General features: G+C 38.5%; 1 protein-coding gene across 1 annotated transcript in view; it reads right to left on the bottom strand.

Moving 5' to 3' along the window:
* Positions 1 to 20,827, bottom strand: part of KCNAB1 (potassium voltage-gated channel subfamily A regulatory beta subunit 1) — a 409,613-nt gene extending 388,786 nt beyond the window's left edge. The window contains exon 1 of the mRNA XM_051983068.1: positions 20,435 to 20,827. Within this exon, the coding sequence (XP_051839028.1) occupies positions 20,435 to 20,676 (242 nt within the window). The 5' untranslated portion in view covers positions 20,677 to 20,827. The remainder of the gene's footprint in view (positions 1 to 20,434) is intronic.
* Positions 20,828 to 21,444: the final 617 nt, after the last annotated feature.

The following is a 21,444-nucleotide window of genomic DNA, read 5'->3' as shown; positions in this document are numbered from 1 at the left end:
ATGTAACACTTCAAGTGTTATTTCCAGGCAGAAAGTGCACATGGAATTAACAGCTCTTTGAAGCATCTCTACAATAGCTCTTTTCCTCAGCGGATGCCTGTGTGTTCACGTGAGTGGCTGAGTCTGTGGATGGTTGTATAATAGTTCAGAGGTGGTCAACCAACCTCCAAGATAGAAGCACAGTCCAAAGTGCTGTGCCCAAATAAAGGACCAGAAACCAGATGAGAAAAATGTTTAATATTTAACCAAGTGATAGAATTATATTAAATAGAATTAGACAATTAGATAAAAAGAAAAGCAAAAATAATCAAACTGTAGACCTTTCTTTCAAAGAGTGTCCATTTTTATAAGAGAAACAAGCTGTAAATATCTGGAGATAGATAATAGACAGAAAGATAGACAGATACATGGATAGATAGAAAGATGTAGAGAGAAAACAGTGGTAGAGATAGATAGCCAGATGTAGAGAGAAAACAGAGGTAGAGATAGATAGATAGATGGATACATAGACAAACAGACAGACAGATAGATGGATAGACAGATGTAGAGAGAAAACAAAGGTAGAGATAGATAGACAGATAGATGGATAAATAGACAGATGTAGAGAGAAAACAGAGGTAGAGATAGATAGACAGACAGATAGATGGATAGACAGATGTAGAGAGAAAACAGAGGTAGAAGTAGACAGACAGATAGATGGATAAATAGATGTAGAGAGAAAACAGAGATAGAGGTAGATAGATAAACAGACAGATAGATGGATAGACAGATGTAGAGAGAAAACAGAGGTAAAGATAGATAGACGGACAGACAGATAGATGGATAGACAGATGTAGAGAGAAAACAGAGGTAGAGATAGATAGATAGATGCATACATAGACAAACAGACAGACAGATAGATGGATAGACAGATGTAGAGAGAAAACAAAGGTAGAGATAGATAGACAGATAGATGGATAAATAGATAGATGTAGAGAGAAAACAGAGGTAGAGATAGATAGACAGACAGATAGATGGATAGACAGATGTAGAGAGAAAACAGAGGTAGAGATAGACAGACAGATAGATGGATAAATAGATGTAGAGAGAAAACAGAGATAGAGGTAGATAGATAAACAGACAGATAGATGGATAGACAGATGTAGAGAGAAAACAGAGGTAGAGATAGATAGACAGACAGATAGATAGATGGATAGACAGATGTAGAGAGAAAACAAAGGTAGAGATAGATAGATAGATGGATAAATAGACAGATGTAGAGAGAAAACAGAGATAGAGATAGATAGACAGACAGATAGATGGATAGACAGATGTAGAGAGAAAACAGAGGTAGAGATAGACAGACAGATAGATGGATAAATAGATGTAGAGAGAAAACAGAGATAGAGGTAGATAGATAAACAGACAGATAGATGGATAGACAGATGTAGAGAGAAAACAGAGGTAGAGATAGATAGACAGACAGACAGATAGATGGATAGACAGATGTAGAGAGAAAACAGAGGTAGAGATAGACAGACAGGTAGATGGATAAATAGATGTAGAGAGAAAACAGAGATAGAGGTAGATAGATAGATAGACAAACAGACAGATAGATGGATAGACAGATGTAGAGAGAAAACAGAGGTAAAGATAGGTAGATAGAAAGACAGACAGATAATATATATGAAGATAATCTCAGAGATAAGTGGAAAGTGGAGAAGCAGGGAAAGATTTACTGCTGAAAGTAGGATTTCAACTAAGTAGAAGGAAGCCAAAGAAACTGAAAGGCAGAGGTGAGAGGACAGAGAACTGCAAGCATGGGGGACATCCACTGCAAAGGCCAGGAGATGGGAGCTAGCATTGGATTTAAGGAATTACTAGCAGACAGAATTGCTGGCTCATAGACTGTGAAGAAGTGGCAGCTAGGTGGCGCTGCATTGGATAAAGCACTGGACTTGGAATAATAAGGAACACATCTTCCTGAGTTCAAATTCAGCTTCAGATATTTACTAGCTGTGTGATTCTAAGCCAGCCATTCAACTAATAACAACCAAAAAATGTGTGGAAGGGGGTAAGGCATAAAATAATTGGAAAGATAGCAAAAGCCCAAGCTATAACAAGCCCAAATGTCAACAAAAGGAAATGATATTTGACCTGGAGTTAATGAGGAGCCCTTGAAGTCCCTTGAGCAAGGGAACATAGATGTACACACTACTACTAATCAGATAGTAGTAGTAGAGAAGATTCAGGCTTCAATCATGGACCGAGCTTTGAAGTTTCACAAAACACCTTCCTCTATGGGCCTCAGTTTCCCCATTCATTAAACTACGTCATCTCTAAAACTCCTTCCAGCTCTAATATCCTCTGATTCTATGAAATTATTCACAGGTACAGAGAGTAAGCTCAGGAGATGGTATTGTAATCAGGACAAAATGAGATTTTTATAATTGCTACATCTCATGCAATTTTTCTAAGCTCAAGGTTGATTGAATTCTTTTTATTGGGGCAGAAAAAAGGGGGGCCAAGAAATTAATGACCCAATAAAAAGCCCATTGTAGGAGGATTTAATGAATGTTCTTGATTATAATACATCAATCCATCCTAATTAAGTAGCATTTAAGGCTGCTGTTTTTCTTAGCTTTTCTGAAATAAGCCAATATATTTTAGACACTTGGGTAGGTGGCCAAGCCTCCTAGAATAGGAGAATGAAAGGGGGATCATTCATTCATCAGAATCCCTCAGACTTAAAAAGGCTTCCAGAGTGATAATAGGCGAGAACAGGGAGGAAAGAGCAGAACAGTGCTCCGTCTGCTTATAGGATTTAATTTAATTCAATTCTACAGATGTTAATAAAGGTCTACTATAACATCTTGTCTGCTGGGGATTAAAAGAAAAAATTATGGCAATCCTGCCTTCAAGGAGTTTACATTCTACTGAAGAAAATAATATGTATACAATTAAGTAAATACAAAGTGATTTGAGGTAAAGGAAGAGCCATAACAACTGCTCTAGGTGTAAAATTCCATTTTGTGTGACTTTGCCCTAATGCTTAAATAAGGCTGATAGTTAATCAGGGTATAGAATCCAGCTTTATTTCACTTCCTTCAGCAGCATCAATAACCTTTCTTTACATCAAGCTATACTTGTAATCAACCTATTGCTTCTAGTCCAGCCCTTCCTGGTCAAAGTCAATGTCTCTCCCATATGACAATCTGCCAAGTACTTGAAGGCATCTATCCTCTCCCCTCACAGCTCCCAAATTATTTTAAAAATAAATTTATTGCTCTATTTTGTTTTTCTATTACCCAGATTTCCCCATTTCTGTCTTTTGTCCCCTCATTCAGCAAATCATGCTTTTTAACAAGAAATATTTTACTAAAAAAGAAGGAAAAATTTCTACAAAACTAAAGCAATACATGGACATTAGATGCAATGTGACCTAACAGTGGATCCCCTACTTCTGCAAAGGAATGGCTAAGAATTTTAAACCATAAATCTCTCTACAATCAGGATGATAATTTCCAGTCTGGATAGCATTGATCACTCCACCTCCCAAAAAAATCCTCTCGTGATCTCAAAAAATATTGGAATTTATCCAATTTTAAAAGGCAATATGTCATACAACACTTTTAGGAAAATGGGCTCAGCATATAGCAAGTTCTCATGGAGGGCGTTGACTTAATTAATTAACATGGCCTTGGATTGTGTTCTAAAAGATAAGGAATTACTGAAACTCTTTTTAAAAAAGAATAATGAATCATGGGAAGTAGTTATACTGGTAGAAAATTAATGATGAATTACAAATCACTTAGACACATTGCTTGAATCTAAAGTTCTTATACCAAGATCCTCTATCACTGGAAGAAAATAGTGTCTCCTTTTTCATAGCCATCACAGTCTGTGAAGGAATGAGTAATCACTCCTTGATTGTCTTTCCATTCCTACAATGATTCAGATATTTTCTCTTCTGTCAATTGAGGGTCCATATCGTAAACATGTTAAATCTTACAAAATCTTGGAGTTTGAAAAGAATTCAAAGTCTCCCTACTCCAAACCATCCCTAATCAAGAATTCTTTCCACAACCTTTCCCAAAGGGCTGTCAAACTGTGCACACTCTTTGATCCAGCAGTATCCCTATTGAGCCTGTACTCCAAAGAGATCATAAAAAAGGGAAAAGGAGCCTCATGTGCAAAAATGTTTGTGGCGGCCCTCTTTGTAGTGGCAAGAAAATGGAAACTGAGTGGATGCCCATCAATTAAAGAGTGACTAATTAAGTTATGGTAGATGAATGTTATAGAATTTCTTATAGAACACTAAGAAACCACCAGCAGAATGAATTCAGAGAAGCCTGGAAAGACCTACATGAACTGATGCTGAGTGAAATGAGCAGAACCAGGAGATCATTGTACACGGCAACAAGATTATGTGATGATCAGCTGTGTTAGAATTGGTTCTTTTCAATAATGAGGTGATTAATGCCATTTGTGATGGAAAGAGGCATCTCTATCCATAGAGAGGGCTATGGGAACTGAATGTGGTTCCCAACACAATACTTTCATCTTTTTTGTTGTTGTTCTTTTCTTTCTTGCTTTTTTCTCTCTTGTTTTTCCCCTTTTCATCTGATTTTTCTTGTGCAGCATGATAAATGTGCAAATGGGTTTAGAAGAAGTGCACATGTTTAAATTATATTGGAAAGGGGGGTAAAGGGAGAAGGAGGGAGAAAAATATGGAACCAAAGTGTTGCAAGAGTGAATGTTGAAAACTATCTCTGCATATATTTTGAAAAATAGAAAGCTATTACAAAAAAAAAGAATTCTTTCTACATCATATACTACAAGAGTAATCAAGTAAACCTCTAGTAAAAGGTCTCCATTACTACTGCAAAGGATAACTGATAACATCTGCACAATGGAAGAGTAATGAAAAGGGAGACAGTATTCTCCTCCACTGCTCTTTCCAATGTATCACAAAGATTTCCCAGTGATATTAACCACTACTAGAAATAGCAACAAACAAGACAAATATGATGTCTCTTCCCTTTGACAATCCTTCAAATACTTGAATGCATCTATCAGGATCCCACCAAAAACAAAATCTTTTAAAATAGTCATCATACACGGCAACAACAAGACTATACAAGGATCAATTCTGATGGACGTGGCTCTCTGCAACGTTGAGAAGATTCAAACTAGTTCCACTTGTTCAGTGATGAAGAGAGCCATCTACACCCAGAGAGAGAACCATGGAGACAGAGTGTGGACCACAACAAAGCATTCTCACTCTCTCTGTTGTTATTTGCTTGCATTTTGTTTTCTTTCTCAGTTTTTCTTTTTCTTCCTTCTTGATCTGATTTTTCTTGTGCAGCAAGATAACTGTATAAATAGGTATACATATATTGGATCTAACATGTATTTCAACATATTTAACATGTATTTGGAATATCTGCCAGCTAGGGGAAGGGGTGGGAGAAAGGAGGGGAAAATTTGAAACAAAAGGTTATGCAAGGGTCAATGTCAGAAAAATTACTCATGCCTATGCTTTGTAAATAAAAAGCTTATATTTAAAAAAATAGTCATTGATATATTTTGCTTTATATTGCACAGATTTTCTTCTGTATCTCTCTCCTGTCCTCCCTCCCAGGGAGCCATCCTTTATGGTTTTTTTAATGAAAGAAAAAAAAGGAAGAAGAAAAAATGACACAAAACTAAATACATTGGAAAATATAACATTATATATAATGTTACATATCTGTAGACCACCCCTATCTCTGCAAAGGAATGGATAGTGTCTTCTAATTTTTACCCTGTCCCAATCTTGTATATAGATACAGGCAGATGTGTCTAAAACATACAAGGACTTTGGATCTAATGATCAGAAAAGAGAGTCTGAAACCATCACCTATGGATAAACAGATGTCTTTCCTTCCCATCCCACTCCTCCACCTGCTTATCATGAGAGACACTTCCTTTTGCCCAGAATTGGCAACAGTGCTCAGAACATCCTAAGAATGCTTAGAGAAAATGCCATCTCTGAGTTGAAGAGTGCTGAGAAGAGTCTTCACAGCAAAAATAGAGTATCTTCTACCTGAAATTATCCATGAGAAATGGCAAGATTGGCTTTCTTTGGGTATTGAGAACTCAATCCTTTGTTCCCTGATGAAAATTCAAGTAACCTAAAGAGAAGATCATATAATAAGCCTCATGACCAGCTAAAACTTTCTATGGTGCTTTCTGGTTAAAAATCTATAATCCTTTTATCTTCAGGAGAATGAACTTGAAAGCATGGCCATAGGTGATAAAGGTCCAAGGAGGCAACGTGGAACCGCTGGAGGTGAGAGAAGACCAGGATTTGGAGTCAGATTAAGTTTGACTCCTAACTCTGATATGTATAATCTCTGGGTCAAATCACTTGCTCTGCTGTTTGATATCATCATATCTTGAAAAAGTCTTTTAGGATCTCCGGGTTTCACATTTTTCCTCTGTAAAATGAAGGGACTGGATGATAGCACTTTCAAAATTCTTGCTAGTTCTAAATTTATGAGAGAGAGAGACAGAGGGAGACACACAGAGAGACACAGAGAGAGACAGAGAGACAGACAGAGAGAGAAAGACAGAGACAGAGAGAGAGAGAGAGAGAGAGGGATAGACAGAGACAGAAATACAGAGACAGAGACAGAGAGAAAGAGACAGAGACAGAGAGAGACAGAGAGAGAGAGAGAGATGTGCATGTGCATATATATGTATATATGTATATGTATAAGTATATATAGGTTTGTGTAATATATATATTTGTGTGTACACACATGTATGTATATATGTGTGTGTATATAGATACAGACAGATGTAGATATCAATTTAGACACAGCTGATAAAGTTTTTTGTTTGAAAATAGATATTTCTTTCAAAAGGTTTTTTCTTTTAAATTTGAGAAAGGTAGAAAAAGAAATTCTTCTTCAAAGAAAATAAAAGAAATCTAAGTTCTAAGATTAGGTTCATTATCTGAGATAAGAGCACAAGAGACAGGCACAGACATATGTCCAGGAGCAGACAAATGGCTCATCTTGCCTCCCGGACTCTGTAATGTGGTTCAGAACCCACTAAATTGTGCAACATCTGGACCAGGCCCGGGGTGAATTGGTTTCATGAAAACATCAGCAACGCCTATGAATGCACTGCTTGAGAATTCAAAAAGAAAAATATAGATGAGAAAATATAGATGAGAACAAATATAGACAGAAAAATTGCAGATGAGACATGACTATTATGTCAGTGAGACTTTTAAAATTTCTCAAAATCAAGAGAAATGTGTCTATCCTGATTTAAAGGACTTGTAGTCATTCCAAAGCCCCAATTAGTATTTCCTGGATGAATTTATGGAGATTTTTGCTGTCACCATTTTGAGGATTAAAAATACTTGACTTTCTTTGTCAATTCATGTATCCTAGTGCCACCAACAGGCACGACATGGAAACAGGAGTTTTACTTTGGATGGAAAGATTTTTACCTTACGGGCACCTCTAATTTGCTGGGGTCTGTCTCTAGCAAAGGTACTAGAGTGAGTGGTTTGCCGTTTCCTTCTCCAGCCCACTTTACAGATAAGGAAACTGAGGCTAACAGGATTGAGTGACTCGCCTAGAATCACACAGCTAGCATATGTCTGATGCCAGATTTGAACTCATGAATCCGCCTTTCTGATTCCAAGTCCAGGGTTCTATCCACTCTGCCCTCTAGCTGCCTCTGGGCTTATGAGCTTAGGTTTCAGTAAAACTTAATTCCCACTCCTAGAACCATCCAGGTGCACAGTATGATTTCTTACTTAAGCTTCCATTTCCTGATCTTTGAAATAGGAAGGATAATAGCATGACCTACTTCACAGAGCTGTTGTGTGAGCTTATGTGCTAAAGAATTACCCAAATGCACCAGCCCTGAAGTCAGGAGGACCTGAGTTCAAATCTGTTCTCAAAAACTTAACCCTTTCCTAGCTGCGTGGTCCTGGGCAAGTCACTTAACCCCAATTGCCTCAGGAGGAAAAAAAAATACCCAAATGTCAGTGATGCTTCAAAAAACAACAAAAAAAAAAAACCCAAAACAAAAGCAGGTTGATCTGTGTTATGCACTTCAGTTTCGTTTGTTTACATACTAAGTCAACACTAAATGTAGAACCCCCCCAAAAGATCTGTTGCTTCCCAAGGATCCCACCACAAAAAATGTTAAAAATCTAAACTAGCATCAATTCCTCCCATTACATCTTTTGTTCTATTTTTTCCCTGAGGCAACTGGGTTCAGTGACTTGCCCAGGATCACACAGCTAGGAAGTCTTAAATGTCTGAAACCAGATTTGAATTCAGGTCCTCCTGACTCCAGGGCTGGTGCTCTGCCCACTGCGCCCCCTAGCTGCCCCCTCCTACTACATCTTTAGAAACAAAAGGGAACCGGCACTGACCTGCAATTGTAAAAGTTTATTTCAAGATCTTGTCTTTTTTTTTAATTTTATTTTAATAGAAAACAAATAAACTTTGTTCGTTTTTAGATAATCTTGTTTGCTTAAGTCTTTGAGCTCCTTACCCTCCTATTCAGCTTTTAATAATCATGTTCGTTCGGAGCCAGAGTCTTTTTGGTATCATTGACATTTCTCAAGCTATGTTGATGCAAGGAGAAATACTGCCAGAGGGTTCAGAACCAATCAGCACCAGGCTGGGGACTGGCAGAAATTAGGCCAAGTTTAAAATAAATCACTGGAGTCCTTTTTTTTTTTTTGAAGCTGAAAAATATAACCCATAGCCCTGGGAGGCCCTGTCCTTCCTGAGGACACAGATTTTTCATCACCATTGGATCACTGAAGAACTATTTTCCATGAAGAAAGACTGGGGTCCCCTGGATGTTTTGAGAAGGGGTTTCTGGGAACTTGTGGGCTCATCAATGATAGAGCCAGAATGCTATCCAAGGAGATACCATCTCATCCCAAAGTTTTACCACCTAAGAAAACGTTTAGCACCCAAAATGTGTGTGTGAGGGGAATGCACATGTGCATGTGGGTAAATGTGTTCCAGACCTGTTTTTTGGAGCTGCACGGGGACTCTAAGTGTAGAAATCCCTACTATTAAGTGCATGAACTGAAGCCCTGAGAAAATAGATGATTTGCTGTTGATAACCTGGAACTGTGAGGTCCCTCATCCTTCTGCTGCTCTGCTATCACCATAGTCTCTCTCTACCAAAGGTTCTTCTTTCTTAAAAACACATGACTTTTCCATACCCTCTATAAGAGAATAGGATCATGGGACTTAAAACTGGAAGGGACTTTGCAAGGAAGTTTATAAATTATTATACATATATATAACCTTCAAGGAGGTTTATAAATTATATACACATATTACATATCAGTCATTATATTATGTATAAGTTATTATTATTATATTTTATTATTATTTATATAAGAGAATAAGATATAGTCCCTGACTATCCAGAGTTTACAAGATACATATGAAATAATCTGTTGTTATTCAATCATGTGCAACTCTTTATAACACACAGTCCACACTTTCCATGGGGTTTTCTTGTCAAAGATACAAGTGGTTTTCTATTTTCTTTTCCAATGAATTAAGATAAGCAGAAATAAAATGACTTGCCCAGGATCACGCAGCCAGAGAGTGTCTGAGGTCATATTTGGACTCAGCTCTTCATGGCTGCAGAGCCAGCGCTCTATCCATTGAGCCACTTTGCTGTAGCGGAACAATTTCTGGAGTTTGGGAGTCAGATTTGGGGTAGACTAAATGATTTCTAAGGGTGGCCAGGTGGCACAGTGGATATAGCAACAGACTTGGAGTCAGGAGAACTTGAGTTTAAATCTAGCCTCAGACACGCACTAGCTGTGTGACCCCAGGTAAGTCACTTACCCCTGTTTGCCTCAGTTTCCTCCCTGTCAAATGAGCTGGAAAAGGAAATGACAAATTACTCAGGTTCTATTAAGACAATCCCAGATGAGATTACAAAGAGTTAAACATGACTGAAATGACTGAACAAGACGACTTCTAAAGCTCTGAGCTTGGAGTTGGAGTGGGGAGATTTCAGGACTGAAAATATAAAATAAGACACAATTAATCACTGGCTGAGAAGTGTAGATGAGTCACTACAAGGGCTACAATTCAGTGATTGGAGGAGATTTCCAATTAAGCAGGACTCTTGCCGGACTCTGAGGTGGGCTGAATTTGTTCAGATTATAAAGGCTGCCTGTGATCTCTAGGAGAGAATACAATACCTCTCTTTGCTATTCCACAGCATGATCCCACTCAGTGTTTCCTGACTGATTTCGTATTCACGCATTTCCCACCACTGTGCTTTTATATAGACTGTGCTCCATCTCTGGGACAGTTTCCTTCATAGCTTCTGATTCTTGGAACCTCTCAAGACTTAGCCCCAAGTCAATCTCTTACTGATGTCCCTCCCCCAGATACATATAAGTGCTAACTCTAAGCCCACCCAGCCCCAGCCAGAATTATTTTGAATAAACTCTATCTGCATTTTGTACATAGATATCTGTGTAGATGTGGACTGTTAAAGCAGGAGCTTTAAAGCTTTAACACTTTAAAGCAGGATCTGATACATAGTAGGTAGTTATTGAATTAGACAAAAGGAAAAGGGAAAAAACCATTCCTATGAATGAAATTCATGAAATTCAGGACGAAGAGTGAACTCTATTGGCTGAAACGGGAGGTTTCTCTTGGACAGGATTGTTCAACCAGCAAGGCCGTTACTGGGAAATCATAAAGGAGGGAAAGGACCCACATGTGCAAAAATATCTGTAGCCGCTCTTTTTGTGGTAGCAAAGAAATGGAAAATGAATAAATGCTCATCATTTGGGGAACATTGAACAAGCTGTGGTCCATGAAGATAATGGAATATTATTGTTCTATAAATATGATGAACTATCTAATTTTAGCAAGACCTGGAGAGATTTATATGAACTGATGCAGAGTGAAAGAAGCAGAACCAGGAAAACATTGTACACAGTAACAGTAAGAGTGTTGTGGTGATCAACTTTTTGAAAGATTTGGTTCTTCTTAGTGGTTCAGTGATTCACGGCAATCCCAATAAAGTTTGGATAGAAAATGCCATCAGAGGGCAGCAAGGTGATAGAGTACCAGTCCTGAAGTCAGGAGGACCTGAGTTCAAATGTGACCTGAAACATTTAACACTTCCTGGCTGTGACCCTAGGCAAGTCACTTGATCTCAATTTGCCTCAGCAAAAAAAAAAAAAAAAAAGAAAAGAAAAGAAAAGAAAAGAAAAGAAAAGAAAAGAAAAGAAAAGAAAAGAAAAGAAAAAAGAAAAGAAAAGAAAAGAAAAGAAAAGAAAAAAAAAAGAAAAGAAAAGAAAAGAAAAGAAAAGAAAAGAAAAAAGAAAAGAAAAGAAAAGAAAAGAAAAGAAAAGAAAAGAAAAGAAAAGAAAAGAAAAGAAAAGAAAAGAAAGGAAAGAAAAGAAAAGAAAGGAAAGAAAGAAAAAAAAAGAAGAAAGAAAATGCCATCTACATCCAGAAAGAGAACTATGGAGATTGAATGTAAATCAACACATTCAAGTTTTTTTTTCTTTTTTAAAAATTTTTGACCTCTCATGGTTTTTCCCTTTTGTTCTGATTTTTTCTGTCCCAACATGATTCATAAAGAAATGTGTATTAAAAAATTAACGTATATGTAAAACCAGAAAAAAGATAATAAAAAAGAAAATAATATTGTTCAAAAAGCTAGGTTAGGACAAGATTGAGAGTTCTAAAGTGGTGTGTTGCATCGGAAAGAGACTTGAAGGTCAAAGATTTTTCATTACTATTTAATCACTCAATAGCAACTGTCCACACAGAACCATGAAAAGGGTGGGGTCGCCCTGGTGCTCAGAAGGTGGTTCTGGGAAATCAAACTCATAAACGATGGAGCTAGAAAGCAACTAGCTTGAATTTTAGTCCTGCCTTTGTTAATAGCTAGCCCCCAGACTAGGGGCAAATATGATCACATCTGGACCTCTTCTTCTTCATTTGTAGAATAAAGGGGTCGGTCCAGATGTTTTCTGGAGATCCAATTACATTTAAAGTTCTGTGAGTCCTCTTGCCTTTCCACTTCCATCTTTCTAGAAAAGTCTGCCAAATTCCAGAAAGCTGTTTTGTCCACAAGGAACCCAGTTTCTTCCTCTTCTCATACCTCTAAGCACCTCAGGCTTCCTCATTCTTTCTTAAGTCATTCTGGACTGTCCCGATTTGAAGAAACCATTTAGCCATCCATGGATTCTCTGTTCCCGTGACAGCAGAATCTAAGTCGGATGGCAATAGCTCACATTTTCCTCCAAATGACCATCTGAGGTAAGCTAGAACTTTGATTTCTCGCCCTGTTTCACAGATGAGAGCCTGAGAGTGCTGGAGTCACCCAGGTCACTCACACAGCTGGAACCTGAATGGACGCTTCTAATTCCAAGTTCTATAACATGGGTGTTTCCTCTTCGGTTCAGTTAATAGAAACAAAAAGTTATCTTGAGGGAAAAGGAGAGATTCTGCTATTTCCAGAGGGCAGAGCCAAGGCTAATGGGTAACAGCAAGAGAAAGGCAAGTCTTACAGTAATGGAAGGAAGGATAATTGATTAATTAGAGCAAGTGAGCTCTCTGTGATTATAAGTATTCAAATCAAGCAAGCTGAGCTTTTCTCAGGCATTCTCTGGAAGGAAGTCCTGCACGGTGCAGCAGGATTCATTAGATAACGCCTAACGTCTTCTTGCCGATTCTATGAATAAACTTCAAGTCTCTCAGATATAATTAACAACCTGTCTGGGTACTACTGTTGCTAAGCCGTTGGATAATTAGGAAGGACTCAGTGGTGCTTTTTCATAGCCAGAGATGTAACTTGGAATTTTTTCTATCCAGGACGAGTAACAATAATGGTACCCTCTTTTGAGGGGGTTACATGGTACAATTGGCCTTGTAATGCAAAGATAGAAACCCAGGCCTTACAGGACAGGTAAGGATGCTGCTGGTGGAAAGGTCGGGGGCAGATGGGGGACACGGGACAAGAAGTCACCACAATACAACAAAAGAATGCAAGCGCCCTCTTCATTTAGTTATCATTAGAAAAGCACACTGCAAAATAAGCACACTGGAGCAAAGGCCTACTCATCCCACCCTAGTTAAAGTTCTATTTTTCCCCAAAAAAAGTGATCAAAACTTTGTCACTCCTGACTCTAGGATCAAAGTGGCTTTCACTTCCTTAATTTTTAAAACCATTGAAACATGTATTTAGAGCTTTCTTGTTCTTTATTTTTTTCCCTGATTAGTCTTAGCTGAAAATAAAACTAAATCCCCATGGAAACCATATATTCTATACTAGCATAGCAGAAAGTGCCCTTAGTCACTCACACTAGACTGAGTTCTTTTGGGAGACAAAACTGCATCATGAGGTTCAAGGTCTCACTGGAAAAAACTCCATGGTTAGGTCTCAGAGTGGAAGAGGTAAACAGGCTTTGAAATTATGAATCACCAAGGATATTTTTATCTTTTTATTTTATTTCTCTCCAACATACTAGCTAAGAAATGCTGTATTCAGGTGAGGTCATCATCATTTCCAAATATATATGTATATTTTATATATATACATATATATGTATATATATATGTATACATGTGTATATATGATATATATTCCAAATATATATGTGTATTATATGTATATGTATACATCTATGTATATATGTGTATATATATATATACCAACCATATATATGGCATATATTTCAAATATATATGATATATATAGATATATATGTATACATATATGTGCATATGTGCATATATATACATACACACATGCATATATGTATGTGTATGTGTGTGTGTTGGTCTAGATAGCCCCTTTGAGGTATGGATAGGGCTTTGACCCCACTACGATTTTCTTGGCAAAGATACTAGAATGCTTTACCATTTCCTTCTCCAGCTTATTTTACAAATAAGAAAACTGAGGCAGTTAAGTGACTTGCCCAGAGTCATACAGCTAGTAATGACTGAAACCAGATTTGAACTCAGGGAGATGAAATCTTCCTGACCCCAGGCCCAGCACTGTCTCCATTATCTCTATCCATTATCTAATTTCTCTAATGATTGGGGCTTGACAGACACTAAGGTCCCTTCCAAATCTCAAATTCTGTGGACCTGTGATATCTCTAAGAATTCATTTAAATTTCATCAAAAATCATCGGAAGCTTCAGAAAAATACATTAAAGCTATATCTTTCAAGAAACATGAAAAAGAAGGAAAAAATGGCAATGATGACCTTATAGCTAATTGGATTTTAAACTTCAAATCTCTGCTCTCCGGTCTATTCTTCTGGAAGGAAGGACCAACAATTCTCCCCATAGCTGCCAACATTATCAGCTTAAAGCCATGATGCTCCCCTGCTCAAGAATCTCCATGGCTCACGATCTCATTGTCTTTAGAACAAAACATAAAATCTTCAACTTGACATTTAAAGTCCATTACAACCTTGCCCTAGCCTACCTTTTTAGACTTGTTTCATATGACACCCTTTCACACATTTGAAATTTCAGTCCCAAGGGCCCTTTTGTTCCTCCCTGAACCCTTCATTTCATCTATTACCCAATTTGCCTTTGTATGGCACATCCCCCATGATGGACATGCACTCAAGACATCACTTCAAACTCTTAGAATCCCAAGCATTGCTCAAGATCCAGCTCCTGAGTTATCACCTATGGGAAGTCTTTCCTGCTCTTCCTGACCATTTGTGTTCTCTCTGCTTGCTCAGAGAATCACATAGTTAAGATTAAATGTCTGAAGTCCTATCCTGACTTCACGCTGGTGCTCTATCCATTGTGCTATCTAGCTGCCCTTTCTCAATCATTTTTTTTACATGTTTACCTAGTTAAATAATTGTGTCCATTAGATGCAAGTCCCTTGAGTGGAGAGATGGGAAACTCAGAGTACAGAACATCATGGACATTGTCATTTACATTCACAATTTGGATTGTTTTTGTTTATCTGATTTTTGTAATTGTTGTAGACTTCCTTTCCAGGATGGCAATATACAGGGTGTAGAGGGAGGAAAGAGCACTTCCCCAGTAACCATGATGACATAGTTTTGCACTTATGATCAATATCATATTTCTAACTCTCTCAAGGATGAGAGAAGTGAGATGAAAAAGAATTTTGAACTCAAAATGTTTTTAATGAATGTTAACATATTTCATATAATAGGGAAATATTTAGTAAAACAAACAAAATATATCTTTTTAAAGTGACATTGCCAAAAACCAAAAAAGCAACAATGAACTTTATTTTAGAATAAATATATAATAATACACATAATAAAACATATAATAATATAATATATAACTGAGGGAAAATGAAATACTACTTAAAATATGAAATAAAATATAAATAACTAAATGTTTATTTAACTAAAATGAGTAACTGTAGTCTCAGATAGAAAAATGCTCCAAAAAGGGAGCTAGGGGAAACCAAGCTCCATGCCAACTGTTTTAATAAGGGAATTCACTAGCTTGATGATCAGCTACAGAAATTGAGAAGCATACAAAGAAAGCATCCAGAATTTTCTTCTAGGATATAATTTGGAAAAATCTGTTGAAATTTTCTTTTTGTAATTTCTTTCTCTTGTTCACACTTAATTTCTATGATGGGATGGTGGGATAAAAAGACATATTCTTGGCCCAGAATGTCAGAGCTAGAAGGGTCTATGCATTCAGGTCTGTTTTGCCTCTAGCCAAATACTTGGGGGGAGATGTTGGGGGTGAGGAAGTGAAGGGGGAGGCACAGAATCCTTCTCACTATAATCTATGAATTTAGTATCCTCTTGATTTAACCTTTCTTAATCTCAGCTTTTTCACTTGTAAAAATGGGGTGATGATACTTTTACAGTACCAACCTCTCAGAATCATCCGGAGGTAAGTGCCTCATTTAAAGCACAACAGAAATAATCTAATTCCTTTTTTAAACTCCATTGCTTCTTCTTTCAAGGGAAAGTGCTTCCTTCCAAAGTGTGAAAGGTGATTACTCATGTTTTCTAATGAATAATTTTCCCTTCCACTAAGAATGGAGAAGCCTCATCATTTATCCAAATGGCTTGCCTCCTTCCTGGGAGGGGACCATTAGACTGAGAAATCTAGAACTGAGCCTGGGAAGCAACTTTTCTTGTTTTGCCTCAGTTTCCCTATCTTTAAATTAGGAAAGACATTTTTCTCTTTTCTTTGGATATTTGTGGATATCCTTGGGTAATTATGACTTGCATATTTCATCCTGGGGTGTATGAGATAGTAATGAATGCATTAATGTCCTCAGTCTGAGATGAGACTTCCCCTCATCTTCTGCCTTATTTAGAGCCTGATCATGCTCTAAGTTTCCATTCCTGGTGCAGGTGATGACTTCAGGAGGGAGGGGAATGCTTGTGACTTGAGAAGGTTGTACTGGGAGATGATGAAGATTCCCCTTATTGACTATGAAATGGAAGAAATCGATGACTCACTAGGTCTACAAAAAGAAGGAACCTTCTTGCCTTTTTCCTTTCTGGCTAGGAATCAAGGAGAGAATCTTTAGCTACTTCCTCATAGTTGGGTAGGGGAAAGGAGGCTGACTCTCTTCCCTCACTCCAGCTTCCATGTGGCCAAAACACATGTCCTGCTTTGACAAGTCCAGGACTGGGTTTGAAGGGCTGCCTCGTTGTCTCCTTTCCTAATCTCAGGCAGATAAGTACCTCTTCTGAGATGGACGTATCCAAGCTCAGAGGCAGCCTTGATGGTTTGAGAGATCTCCAATTTCTGAGCTGCATTTATTTCATATGTGTTTTCTATGGGAAGTACAGTGAATGGAGCTGGCTTTGGAGTGGCTTAGCTTAGTCACATGCTGACTATGTAACCCAGAAATACAAGTTATATAATATATATATATTTTTTTCATTCAGTCATTTAACCTGTCAATATTAAGAAGTTTCAGAGTCTATAAGTGATGGGGAAGGTTCAGATCTTCATTGGAAAGGGTAAAACCTCATGAGGAAGAAACTTTCTCCACTGATGAAATCCCCATCTGTTTTCCATCCAAGGTACTTCTTTATACATGACTCTTTCTATAAAATGGAAGTTACTCAAGGGCAAGGACCATTTCACCTCTGCCTTCATATACCAATTGTTTCCTCATGGATTAACATGCTTATTGATCTTTGATTAAATAATCATGGATCTAGAAATTCAAAAGTTCAAGAGCTGACAAAAAGTTCAATCTCCCCATTTAGCAGATGAGAAAACTAAGGCCCAAAAAAGAGCAGGGGCTTCCCCACCAGGATGACAAGACTGGAATTCTTTCTCAGATTTTTTGATTTTAAGCCCAAAGACACATTAAATTTTCTGGCACCACTGCCAAAGGCCTCATAGTGAACTCCTTGTTAAATATCGAAAAATGAAAACTCAATTTATTTACAAGACTATAATAACACTGAACAGCAATGAAAGTATACTTTTTGTAGACAAGGATCACTAAATCAAATCTTCTCATCATTTTAAGCTTATTATTTAAATTAAATCCATTTTACTTCCAATAATTCAAACTCATCCTCTGCAACATCTTCTTAGCTTCCTGACAGGCTCCAGAGAAGATCATTTTTTATCCATGAGTGGCAGGAAGCCAAGGTCTCAATAATTAGTATTATAAAAATAGCACTTATATAGAGCTCTGGGGTTTAAAAGGTGCTTTATACATGATCACATTTGATCATCACAATAACCCTATGAGGTAGGTGTCCTTATCAGCCTCATTTGACAGATGAGGAAACTGAGGCTGAGAGCAATTGAATGACCTGCTCATGATCAAATGTATCTAAGACTGAAGTTGAACTCAAAACTTTTTTGACTCCTGATTATTATTATATATTATTATAATTTTGTTTATATATGTATTATTATACTAACACATTAAACTACCTTCTACCTGCTTTGCTTTTCTGGACAGTAAATCCTCTAACCTCCCATCCATTCCATATCCATTGACTCTATTTCTCCTACAAATTTCATCAACTTTCCAGATGAAATTAAACGAGGAGGTAGGAGTGAGTATATCCCCACCGACTTGAACCCCACCTTTGGGTGGGCTGCCAAAAAAATTCTTCTCACCTCATTTTTTCCTATGTTACCAAAGTCAAAGAAGTTGGATACCTTATTTATAAATGTAAGAACAAGGAACTAGAAATAGTCAACTATGGGATCCCTGTGCAATTATAAGAAGTTGAGGCCAAAGGGGAGACTAACTTCCCATGAATGTAGTGTTTTCCAATGTATTCTTCAGCTGAACTTATGGAGGGGGAAAATGAAGAAGGAGAAAAAGGGAGGGGGAAAGGGAAGAGGAAAGGTAAGAAAGGAAGAATAAGGGGGTGGAGGAAGGAGAGAAAGTGAGGAAGGAAGAGAGAAAGGAGAAAAGACCCATTGCCTTTTAACTGATCAATGAGATGCATTCACTACTTGATAGGAAGATAAAGGAGGAAAAAAAGAAAAGAGATTTTCATTGGAAGAAAAAGGAATTGGGGAATGCAAAGCAGGTGGGAAGTAGAGAGGAACAGAGTGATGGTCTCCATGGCCTTAAGGTTTCTCTCAGCTCCAGCAGACCCACAGTCTTACAATCTGGTAAATGTTTCCCTTCAGATCAGAAAGGGTGAATGCCTTTCCCAACTTTAAACTATCCACAAGGGGCTTGCAAAATGCTTTTTCATCCTGAAAGGCACCATAGCAACTTGGTAAAATGGAATTCATCAATTAGCAATTTTGTAATTAGCCACTGATGAATTAGCACAGCAGTGATTAAATCAAAGTGGGTCTGCAAATATTAAAAAAAAAAAACCAATAAATAAAGTCTTTGGATATTTTTTGTTAAAGATTTGATAATCATGCCCCGGATGATAGAAAGACTGGGTCTGGATCCCAGGGCCGTAGGACCAAGGCTATTTGGAAAGGTCAAGCCTTTGTCCATTTGGCTTTTCTTTCCTTCACACTGATTATTTCATTATCAGGAAGGCCCTTTTCTGCCAGCCCTGGCTGGAACTGTAATCCTGACTGCTGTAGGATGTCTTAATGGACCAAGTCCTTTCTCTTAGAAAAAAACAACAGGTCCACCACAGCACACAATGTTCCACTCAGGGTAATGGGGAAAGGACCCCCTCCCAGCCCCACTTGAAAGAGAATGTTCTTGCTCTCTTTAATCATTAACAGGATAAATGATGGCCCTGAAAGGTTAGAGAATGAAGTCTCCTTCATCTTGAGCTCCAATGATAAAATCTCCTGTCCTTTCAAAGAGGGCTTGTCCAACATCTGAGCAGCCCCATTAGCTATTAACCCAGATATGTGACTGATAACCTCAAAGAAAACATCAAAGCCATGAGAGGTCTCTTACAATGCCAGCAAATCCTGAATCTCCCTTTCTGATGTTGCTTAAGTCACACCAGTGAAATGCCGGAAAGAACTTTAGAGTTCAATTCTAGTTCAGCTGCTGAATGAATACCCATGTCCCCTTGGTAGGGCCTTGATTCTGAGAACTTAGTTTCCTTTTCTGTAAAATGAGTGGATTAGACAATAACAGCTCGAAAATCCCTTCCAACTCCCAAACCTCATCTCCTAAGGCAACCTGACAAACATGGAGTCAGAGCACCTCATTTTAAGGATGAAGAAATTGAATGCAAAGAAATCGCTCACCCAATGCAAAGTTTCTGAGCTGGATTGCAGACTCATCTAACTTCAAATCCAAAATCCAACAATCTTAATTTACAGATGAGGAAACTGAGGCTGGAAATATTTTTCTCAAGTCACAAATACATGTCTCTCACATCCAAGGTGGCCTTAAGGAATGGGCAGAAGTCTGGAAACGCAACCACAGACATATAAAGTGCAAACATAGCTGGCCCCAGTTTGGCTCATCCCTGGATAAAAATCACAGTTGCTTTTTATGTTTATTTTTTAAGATTTATTTTATTTTCAATTCAAAGAACAAAACAAAGCTTTTGATACTTCTCCAGATGATTTTTAAATAGCTTTTTATAAGACCCTGTCTCTAAACAGAAAGAAGATGCCACACAATTGGAAAGATGTTAGGAATCTGACTTTGGGATCAAATGAAATTGTATTTGTAAAGAGCTTAGTAGGAGCTTAATAGGTGCTTATTCTCATTCCCCATAATCTCTCCCCCTTTGGAGATCATAGGATGTTAGACAGAACTGATGGGCCTTTAGAGTATTTTTAGATGAGAAAACGGAGCCCCAGAGTTCTCTGGGGTCACACAGGTAGCAAGTAGGCGAGCAGAATTTGAACCCACCTCTTCTCCCCCCAAATGCAGCCCTCTTTCCATCCCCTATCCTTTTCAAGTTTCTACAGCATCCAGTCCCAGGTTTTTCCTGGGGCAGCAGGTTGGGATCTTAAGGAAGGTACCTGTAAGGCATGCCGGTCTCTGCCCGCACGGTCTCCTGTAGCGAGAGCCCGTGGGCCCTCAAGAACTTCTCCAGATGTTTCCGTTCGGAGGCTCCACTGACCCTGCCAGGTCGGCACAAGGCCGGGGGTCGCACCTGGGGCCCCACCGGAGGCCGCTTCCCCTTCAAAGTTGAGTCACCAGATTTTGCCAGCCCCAGCTTGGGGCTGGGAATGTCTGCACAGGCCGGCTTGTAGAGATGCATCCTCCTGGACCTGCAGTCGGAGGCAGCTGGGAGGGCACCTGCTGTGGACTGTGGGGACCGCTATCTCCCAGGCTTCTTTGTGACCAGCTTGTGACCATTAGGTGCCCGTCAGCGCCCGGGGCTGCCTCCACCGCCAATCCCTGAGGCCTCCTGGCAGACCTCGTGGGAACATCCCCCTAAGCTTTACCCTCTGGGTCCTGGGCAAGGCTTCAGAGGCCAGCCCACATACACCCTGGCAGACCTAATCAGAGTCGATCTGAAGCAAAAGCAACTATGTCTTGGCCCTGGGGAAAGAGCTCGGGGCTCTTTCTCATATCTTTCTATTTAGGTAAAAAGCAACATTGGTCTAGGCTTGGGGCCAAAGTTCCTATTCCCATGATGTATTCGTGACTCCACAGTGGACTTTTTCTAAATCACTGAGCTTTCCCATTCTGACTTTTTTCAAAAACAAGCATCTGGGTGCAGGATGGGGCAAGGTTGACTTTGTCCAATGCCTGCAGATCTCTAGCAGGTAGTTGTGGAAAATCAAAGGCAATTCCTCCCATCAAGGACCATCTATATGATCTGGTCCCATCTACATTTCAATATTGAACAGGAATGGTGATAGTGGGCAACCTTGTTTCACCTCCGATCTTACTGGGAATGGTTCCAGTTTAGCCCCATTACATATGATACTTACTGGTTGGTTTAAATAGATGCTACTGACTATTTTTAAAGAAAAATCCATTCATTCCTCTATTCTCTAGTGTTTTTAAAAGAAATGGATGT

This window comes from Antechinus flavipes, chromosome 3, assembly GCF_016432865.1.
Source record: "Antechinus flavipes isolate AdamAnt ecotype Samford, QLD, Australia chromosome 3, AdamAnt_v2, whole genome shotgun sequence".
Classification (NCBI taxonomy): domain Eukaryota; kingdom Metazoa; phylum Chordata; class Mammalia; order Dasyuromorphia; family Dasyuridae; genus Antechinus; species Antechinus flavipes.
The sequence above is the reverse complement of the archived record's forward strand: the minus strand, read 5'-3'. Positions and strand labels throughout refer to the sequence as shown.